The 10,299-nt window shown below is 35.7% G+C and overlaps 1 protein-coding gene across 5 annotated transcripts in view; it reads right to left on the minus strand.

Annotated features, from left to right (window-relative positions):
* Positions 1 to 10,299, minus strand: part of SOX5 (SRY (sex determining region Y)-box 5) — a 610,606-nt gene that overhangs the window by 31,687 nt on the left and 568,620 nt on the right. For all 5 annotated transcript variants that reach the window (XM_006897210.1, XM_006897209.1, XM_006897211.1 and 2 more), the window contains 2 exons: positions 7,300 to 7,408; positions 4,107 to 4,280 (listed from right to left, as the gene is read on the minus strand). In XM_006897210.1, coding sequence (XP_006897272.1) covers positions 4,107 to 4,280; positions 7,300 to 7,408 — 283 coding nt within the window. The remainder of the gene's footprint in view (positions 1 to 4,106; positions 4,281 to 7,299; positions 7,409 to 10,299) is intronic.

A 10,299-nucleotide genomic window follows, 5' to 3' on the forward strand; every position in this document is an offset into this window, starting at 1 on the left:
GGTCATCGTCCAACTCTCTGATGCATAACAAGTGATTGCGAAGACCATGGCCTGTATCAGACGCACCTTAGTCTCCAGAGAGACACAAAGTGACTCTTGGATAGGATTACCCAACTGATAAATTTGTTCTTGGTTTTACTGATATTGAGGTACAATCATAAATGTGTCACAGATTCAGTTGAATCCTGTGGAGCTGGATTCAGGGAGCTCTGGTGGCCTGGTGTCAAGACCCTGTGCTGCAAACCCAAAGGCACATAGTTCAAAGACATGAGCTGCTTCTTGGGAGAAGGGTGGGGCAACCTCTTCCTTTGGGATTAACTGCCTCTGAAAACCTACCTGAGGGTCAGTTCTGACCTGTATGGTACACAATAGCAAGAGATTTAGTGCAAATCCTGAATGACTAGAAAATCCTTTAGATACCTCCTGGAGTCACAAAGGCGCTTTGGTTTAGTGGTAAAGAATTGCTCTGCTAAGACACAGGGTTCAAATTCACTAGCTGCTCTGCAGGAGAAAGTGGGTAATCTTCTTCCCTGTGATTTACTGCCTGCCTCTGAAGACCCTCTGGAGAGTCAATTATAAGTCATACAAAACTACATTTTAAAATATGGTCATTTGATACTTACAAATATTATAAAAAATAGAAGATAATCTAACTAAAAAATGAGAAAATGGCTTTTGGTACATAACAAGAGAGAGCCACAAAGACTGCTTGATTTGGGTGTGGCTGGTAGTTCATTCTGGGCCTCAGATTATGGTATAAATTCCCTGGAGCTTTCAAAAGGTTGATCTTTTACAAAACAAACAAACAAAAACAGAGATAGAGATGGATGTTTGGGTATTTCTCTTGATTTCAAAAGGGAAGATTCAATCCACAATACATGGTAATCAAAATAAGGACAGAAAAATAAAGACCTTAATATATTCTCTTTCTTTCTAACTCTGGAACTACAATAAAAGTGAAGGTTTGGTATTACTAGCATTGTCATCTCCTTGGGGTCTGTAATGAATTTGCACATTTCACTCCAACTACTGTATATCTAATCAGAAAAAGATGTCCCCATCCCCTGATCTAGTGCCAAACAGTAAAAGGTGATTCCTTATGTTAACAATTTCAGCAGAATGGCTTATTAAAACCAGATTTTAGGGTATTATAAAATGCTTAGAAGCCCTTTAAAATGTCAACTAGGATCCCCAGAGACTACGTAAAATGTCAACCCAGCTCAAGCGCCTGTTTTAAGCAGAATGAATTAGCCGCATGCTGTCGAAGGCTGTTATCCAAAACAATCAGTAAAGAGGAAAACATCAAGCTTTCTTTGTACTTTTTTTTTTAATGAAATGGGTCATTTAGAATGGACTTGTGGATATTTGTGAAGATAGCTTATTCATTTGAAGCTATGACTAAAAGCAGAGGTCCAAAACACCTGAGAATCCCTCCACCAATATAAATGCTTTCTTCCTAATTAAGACAGTTTCATTAAAAAGACTTAAATTAGATAGCACTCTCTTTCATATAGCCTATTACTATATAATCATATGGCCATTTCAATACTTTCTTTTTCAAACTAGAAAGGACTTCTTGTAGCTTCCCATCTGTTTGTGTTTGGTTGGGGGTTTTCTGTTTCTTTTTCTTAAAGGCTTCTTGCTGTTTTATAAAACACCATTTCATGTCATCCAAATTGATACTATCCATATATCTGGAATAAAATGTTAATCAGCCACTTTCACTTTCACACACAGATAACATGAATGAGATAAAGATAGTTGAAAGAGTGTTAGTTGCTTTTTTAAAAAAATGATGAACAGTTTTTGGTTTTTAATTTGGGAGTATACAATATATTAAAATAAAAAAAATGCTTAAAATATTTTATTGTTTTTAGAGCTTTTCCAAATGAAATCAGTATGGTTTTTTAAAGGAATAGGAATTTTTATTTCTATTAGAATGAAGAATAGTCTTACAAAAAGAAAACAGATCAGGAATGGTAGCGAGTCAAGCAAATATGTCCATTTCAGAAAGATTTGCCAGTTTCAAGCAATTTTATCATGCATGAATATATACTTTCATATATAAATATTTACATTTTCTATGTATACCTATGACTTGACGGCACCAAACAACAATAACAATGACGACGACAAAAAGAGAGCTACCTTGGCCTAGTGGAAAGGAAGTTATGCTACCAAGCCAAAGGTGGGTGTTTTTCATCTGCGGCCCTGGGCTGGGTTCAAATTGTTTTCCTGTCAAATATTCTTCTAGGTGGTATAGCACTGGTCTGTGTGTTGCTGTACAGAGGTAACTTGTGGTTGCTGTGATGCTGAACACTGTGACAGTGATGTGCCAATCGTGATAATGAGTACCCATGGTGGACAGTATTGGCTGGAACTTCCCGACTAAATCAAGCCTGGAAGCAGGAGCGGCATCCACTTCCGAAGTGGCTTGCCTCCAGAAACTCTATGTACAAACAGTGCTCAGGCCGTTCGTTCATAGGGTCGCTATGAGTCGTCTACGACTCGACAGCACCTAACAACAACAACGTATATACCTAAAATTCCACGTACTTATACCATTTTTGGATAAAATTCATCGAAAAAAAATTTCACTATTGTTTTGATGAAAATAGGGATGCATGAATTAGCTTGGTTTCTTTATATTTACTCTTATTACAAATTTATATTATGGACTAGGTAGTATTTATTGTGTTTGCTGAGAATATTGGATTATAACAGGCACATATGTTTAAAAACTACTTTTAGATGAGGAGCTCCTTAATGTGAAGCTAGCTTCACAAACTATGCTATTCCAAATGCACTATAGATTTGAACAAATTTTAAATAATTGAAACAAATAGTGGATTATTTCTTAAAGGTGAAAAATTACTGGTAGGTCAGATGTTTCTCTTCTATTTCTATTAGTTCTTACAAGCCATTTTTTTTTGTTGGTTTGCATACATTAATTCATTATCTATTTGATATTTATTGTGTTTTGTACAATCTTACATTTACATTGTTTCGATCATCCACATACATTGTATTTTATAGAATTAATGACTGTTGGTCTATGCCTATTATTACCCTATCTTTTCAAGTCTTATTGACTCTTTCTTATTCTTTCACTGACCCACTCTCCATCTACTGAGTAATCTCTGCTATTCTAGTGATTCCATCCTAGGAGTTACTTACTGACTGATCAAAAAGTTGCTTGAGTTTCCAAGTCATGCCCATTAGACTACTTAAAGATGAGATTAGTGATGTCAAGCAAATGACAAGAAAGAAAAAAAATCTTCCTTTCCTTCTTTCTTAGACTTCAATTGCTCTACAATAGGTCTTTTATATTTAGTACTTTTTCTGTTACTACCTTTTCTGAGTACTTCAGTGTCTTTGTAAGAAGGTAAGTATGCATTTTATTATCTTACTAAGCTGAAAGCTAAAATGGTAGATCTCCTTTAATAACAATAACAATAACAATAACAATAACAATAATAATAATAATAATAATAATAATGAAATTTATGCCTATGGTTACTTAAGTATATTTTTAAAAAATAAGAATGCAAACTCTGTGTCTTCTTTGGCTGAGAAACTAAACCTATTTTCACTTATAGCCTAGAACAAACAACACCCCACATCTCACTACACTGTGATGAATTGCCCAATGATAACTCCTTGGCCCCATGCTAAAAAGGATAATGAGAGAGAACAAAGACCTGAAGGTATTTGACAAAGGAAAAGGATAAATAGGGTAAAATTCAGATCTAATGAGTGATGTGAAATGAATGTCTTGTCTCTCAGTCTTTTAAAATGTAGTGCATGTTTATTTTTAAAAAGAGAAAATATTACAATAATTAGCATAGCTTTACATCACTGAGATATCAATGGAAACTGACTACACATCTGAATTAATAGAATGATTTCTCATTGGAAGAAAAGCTCTATTGTGCTAGAATTAAAAAATAAAATAGAAGAAAAAGAGGGAAAGCTCCAGTTAAGGTGCTTATTTCTTGCAGATAACATGAGATTCCTGATCTACAAATCATCATGTCTCACCAATTGCAGAAAATGGAAAAGTACACTTATTCTCCATTGTGTTTAATTCTGAATGCATCTCTTACCTAATATCTTGCTGATGTTGGAATTATGCATGTCAGGAAAAGCTTGAAGGATTTTCCTCCGTTCATCTTTAGCCCACACCATGAAGGCATTCATTGGACGTTTTATGTGGGGTTCATTGCTCCCACGTCCCCTGGATTCTCTATAAATTCTAGATTCTGAGACTCCGGCACTTCCTAAAAAGAAGGAGAATGGCTTCACATTAGTGTTAAAACTCTTGGTAGGTTGGTAATAAAAAGCACTTTTGATTATGGCACATCTAGTACTTGAGGCAGATGCTTGTTTATGAAGTTCCTGTAATAAGCCTGGTGTTGATGAATCTATTTGTATGGATTTTGTTGTTGTTTACTTTCAAGAGCATACAAGAAAATATATCTGTATGGGTTTTGATGCAGTTTGGAGATAGAATAGTTAGATTAGCTCAATGGCCATGCCAGCACTGTAGGCATGTTGTTGTTGTTAATAACCATCAAGAGAGCTGGAAGTGACTCACAGCTAACTCTCCAGTGGGTATTCAGCGGCAGTAAGTCACATGGGAGGAGACTTCCCAGCATTCTCCCATGGTGGATTTGAACTGTGTGTCATGGATTGGTAGCTCAGCTCCTTTCCATTTGGGCACCAGGGCTCCACTGTAGGTAAAGGAATTCACAAACATGTGAAATATTTGTCTCTTCTTCAGAATGGCCAATTAAGAGGTGAAGGTATGTATTGATGACTTGAAGGCTGACAAAAAATAATGTATGTATGCAAGTCTTTTTATTTCTCTCTGAGGTTAAAGAAATAAAAATACTGATAGATGAAATTTTTAGGTACAAAACATAATAGAAATTTTTTTTTGTTCTTGTTTAGTGTTTGTTTGTCTTTCAAATCATGTTAATAAATTCATGAAATATGAAATTGGAGTCTGTCCACCAAAGATATTTAGAATTTGTTAGAAAAAGAAAAAAATAAACACAATATTTTAACTTTAAAAAATAACATATTCTCTGTACTTCCCCCTACCCCCTCAGATCGAAAGTTGTTGAAAGAGATCAACATTTCAAATACTTAGATTCACTGCTAATAAAGCACAGCTCAAGAGTCACACTGGGATTTTCTCTTTTTGAAAGCTGCATTTGTTTCTGATGTGATTTCTTCTAATGAGTTCAGCAAATCAAACATCTTCCAGGAATACTTGACTTTATGCAAAGGTAATAAGGATTAAAAGAACATAGAATTCTGTAGAATTCTGACATTAGTCTTGCCATGATTATTAGCAAAAATGGCAAAGTAGATGTATTTTAAACATTTAAAAAATGTAAATATTTCAGGGGCTTCCAGAATTTCTGATTTTTAGTAAAAGCATTGCTTTTCATTTCTTCTTCCACACACACTTTTTGCTTTCTTTTCTCATCTTAATTTGAAGGAATAAACATCAACCAAAGCTTAAAGACATCTATAGCAATAAACAAAAGCCACAGCATTCCTCTTTGTGGAGTTCCTAATTATTCATAACATGCTCTTTGTTCTGAGGAAAATGGGAATATATCTTACATTAAAGCATGAAGTAATTTTATAAATAATTATAAAGGCAACACTTGAATTCATTGCTGTCCAGTCAGAACCTACTCATTGGGTTTCTGCGGCTATAAATTTCGAGAGGGTGATTGGCCAATTTTTCCCCCATGGAGTGGCTGGTGGAATTGAACAACCAGAAGTGTGGCTTTCATATTAGTAGCACAACCCCCTACTATACTACAACACTGGCTACCTTGATGGTATATGTACTAACATGCTTATGAAACTCAAAATTTGTGAAATGTTTTATTACTAGTAATTGCCTTTTTATTGATAACCATGAGTGTTCATATATGACAACTTTTAAAATGTTGTCATGACTGGCAACTGATGATTTACACATCTACCTTTTCTTGCTTTAACACCTTAAAGCAACATAAACAGTCAAATGAACATTATGTGAATTTATCATCCAAACAAGCTTTTTTCATGTAATTAGGCTACGTTTAACTTATGTGGGCGAAGTAGAAACAGAAGCAGGTTTTTTGTTTGTTTGCTTCTTTGTTTTGGTTTGGTTTTTTTAAATAAAGTAGACCAGAAAAACACAGCTTTTTCTTGGTTATTCTATTGAATGAAATTCAGTGTTGACTGAATTACCTCATTAAATGTCCAAGTTTGGGCAGCCTTTTCATCCTTTTACTACTGTAGATGTAAACTTAAAAGCTGAATTGGTCCATCTGAGAGTATTTTAGTGGGCCGTCTCCATTCTGAAATATGCCTGGCAGTCTTTTTGATACGTAGGGACTTTTGCGATAGTAACAAAGTCAGGGCTGTGCCACCAAAGAAACTCTTAAAATGTAAGTACATGGTCTGACACTGAAAAGAGGCCCCAGTCAGGGCACAATGTAAGAGAAACTGCACTTTCTTCTTTTTACCTTCTTTTCTGGGCAAATACAATTAGAGCATCAAAGTAGGTGTCACTGGTTTTCTGAGAATGCCTGCTCCTCCCAACAACTGACAACAAAATGTTCCTCAATTCACATGAGGAACACTGGGGGCTGGATAGTCAGTGAGTGACCTAGTTGGATTAGGGGGTAGTGAGGGTATGTAACTCTGTGGCAGAGTGGAGAAAATTAATTCCAAACTGCAATCAGTTATCTTCTCTGGGGCCTCACAGTCTGATTAAGATCTGATAAATATAAAATTTAAACAAGACTGCAGGTACAAAACTCTGAAAAATTGGTTTCAGAATCAAGAAGTAGAGATGAACTCTCTTGCATTGACCTTTGATATGAACTCAACATTTCTGTTACCTCTCTATCTGTAACTATTTATATCAGAGCATGTATTTGAGATTAAATGAAGTATTGCATGCAAATCACTCAGCAGAGTACATGAGAGTACTTGCTGTAATATCAGCAGGAATCTTGCCTATTTTTAGCAGTTTTCAATAGAAATAGGCACTTCTGTACATAACTGGATAAATCCTTGTGAGAAGCTACACTGTAATCTCAAAGGCACACAGTTTGAATCTGTTAGCTTCTCCCTGGGAGAAGGATGGGCAATCTTCTCCTGTGTGATTCACTGCCTCTGAAAACCTGCTGGAGGGTCAGCTATGGCTTGGTTCTGATGTGACAGCACACAAGAACAACAACAACAACATATGTATTTGCAATATATATGAACAATTTCACAAACCATCAGAATCTCCACTCATATTGAAATCCATCATGGCATGGCTAAATTTTCCTTCTTCGTTCTGTTTCACTGCCAATTGCTGAGTCAGACTTTCCAGTGTTGTTTTTTCCTTAAAAAGAGAAAATGTTAATGAGAGATCAATCTGGAAATTAAAACAACTCAAAGATCTTTCTCTTGAGCCATACATAATATCTGTTGGAAGGTAGTGAATGTTGATTTCTTCTGCTTTGCCTATTCATATTCAGCACGTTTTATCAAGGAAACTAAAGCAAATGATCAGCATGACTTTTGAAAGGATTCTAGTTCCCTTGAACCCCTAGAAAGTCTTGGCATTTGGGTTTCGTATACTTAAAAGATATGTGCTGGGAATCTTGGAGACAGCCTTTGCAAATCACACAGCACACGGGAAAACTCGCAGAAGCAACTTGTTTTAAAACATTTGGAATGCCAACTTAGTTTCCAACCAGGCAGTAGAAGTACAGGAGTGGCATGGGGCCTAGGGAAAGTCTTCCAAAAGCCAGGTGACCCAAGGATGCAAACATAAGTCCCCGTGGTGCCCTCTGGTTGCCATCTCCCTAAATGCTATCTGCATTTCTCATGCAAGGGTAATGAAGATGCTTAAATATTCATTGCTAATTGCTTGTCAAGTCTCTGTACATCCAGTGTGAGTGCCTGCTACTTGGACCACAATTTGATTTGGATTGCTAAGCCAAAATATTGAGTTGTCGAATTATTTGAGATACAAATATACCAAAATTAGATCTGTAAAGACATCAAGTCATTTATAAGCACGCAGTGCATGATTTGCATTCATGGAGAACATGACATTACAAACGCAATTATTTTCAGGGGATAATATAATGCTTCATTCTAAACCATGTTAGATATTAAATTACTTCCAAATTAAGAAATGGGTTGGGTATAAGAACAGAAAAAGCAAGTACTGAAAGCTTTTTAACATTCGTTTGAAGTCTTTGCCATTGTTCAAAGAATGATGTGGTTCTAAAACAATTTCAAGAAAAGAATCTATTGGAGCTCATGACATTGGCTCAGTTTCTTCGCCTTGACTTCTGAGGAGCACAGTCATGAATTGTAGAAGTAAACTACATACTATAAAATTATGTTTATTAACATAATGAAACGTTCACAGAAAAGAATCAACTCTTCAAGGTAATTCTAAGAGCCAATAGCAAGCTGAAATCCTTAATACAGCAGATATTTTACATCTACAAAATTTAAAAGTATTATAATTGTACATATAAGAGAAACAATTCACATAAGCCAGTGGGCTTGGAAGTTCTAGGTTATTAATAAAAGTCTATACACAATGTAAAAAAAAATAATTGTTAATCAGCACAAAATACAGTGGTGAAATGGGGAGCATTAAATAAAACTTTACTGTCATGGACCTGGTTTGGACTTAGGAAAACCCTCCTCTGGGTTTCCAAAGCTGTGTACTGTAAAGGGAGGAATTACCTATCTATCTCCCATGAAGATAATTTACATACTATATTAAGTAGTTTACATAATTTTTATTTCCACAGGATTATGAATTACTAAAACTACAATAAATGCTTGTATAGACTTTGGGTTTATGGGAGTATATACTTCTAAAGTAGAAATAGAGAACGTGACTGAATTTGTTTGCTTGAGAGACTGGAATTAACAGCTTCATTATATTAGTCTGTATTAGGTTTTCTTTTGCTGAGAGAGTTTGCAGTACACATTTAACTGAACTCATGGGCATCAAGGACACTAGTTTAACAGAATCTCTTTTAATAGTATATGTAGCTGTTAAAATAGAACACACTCACATTAACAAATCACGTTCTATCAACATAATCTGATAGTCCCAGGGTCAATGAATATTGTGTTGTACTATCTGTGGGGGGTGCATGGAGCATGGGTTACCTCTCGAGTTCTGAGTTAACATTGTGTAGAGAAGTAATACTACATATTTTATAGATCATCTTCCATTCTGATTTAAAGTTTTTCAAGAAGAAAAAGAAAAATGCAGAGATTCAGAGTAGTAGAAGAAGAATAAATTCAAAAGTTCTGAGTTGAGCCCTATGGAACTTGTGCCTTCTTACCAGCACGCTAAGGAAACAGTGAGCAGAAATGTCACACCAGTTCTGATAATAATTAACCTTTAACCATTCATCTCTAAAGCACATGGTATAAGAAAGAGATTTAATTAATTGCCAAAAAATAGAACTTATGGTACTTTTTAAGAGGATATCACTGAGAGAAAATGGAAGTAAACAGAATAAACTCTTCTTTCTATGCAACCCTTCATGTAGTCATCTAAGCTCATACTTAATTTTGTGAATAGGAAAAAGAGAAAAGGTGATGTGAAAAACTAGAAGGCATGCCATGTTTTTTTTATTAAAACACATTAATAAACCCAACTCAGCTGCCAATGAGTCCAAGTCATGATGAAACCATGCATGCAAGAGTAGAACAGAACACCACAGGTTGTGTATGGCAGATTTTGTCTAGAGTAGATTGCCAGGGTCTGTCAAATAAGGTACCACTGAGTAGACTCTAAATTTCAAATACCAGGTTAGCAGATGAGCACAACATCGATAGAAAACATCCAGGGTCCCTAAGTACACCAGAACAATGTGTGAACATGGTAAAATTGCCATGCTTTAGGAATCCTAATAGTGGAAAGAAGCTGTATGGCAATCCCGAAGGCATGCAGTTCAAAACCACCAACTGCTCCATGGGAGAAGGATGAGCAATCTCCTCCCATGTGATTTACTGCCTCTGCAAACCTGCTGGAGGGTCAGCTATGGGTCAGTTCTGATTCGATGGCACATAACAACAACAACAACAATAAATTGTCAATGATAATGCTAACAACAAAGACATTTATGTAGGGAGGCAATAATAACAGATAAGTGTAAGATATGGCCAACTGACTGGAAGAGATCTATATTTGTTCCCATTCCAAAGAAAGGTGACCCAACTGAGTGTGGAAACTACAGAACAGTGTCA

Source organism: Elephantulus edwardii, unplaced genomic scaffold (assembly GCF_000299155.1).
Source record: "Elephantulus edwardii isolate Elephantulus edwardi_28Jun2011 unplaced genomic scaffold, EleEdw1.0 scaffold00206, whole genome shotgun sequence".
Taxonomy (NCBI): domain Eukaryota; kingdom Metazoa; phylum Chordata; class Mammalia; order Macroscelidea; family Macroscelididae; genus Elephantulus; species Elephantulus edwardii.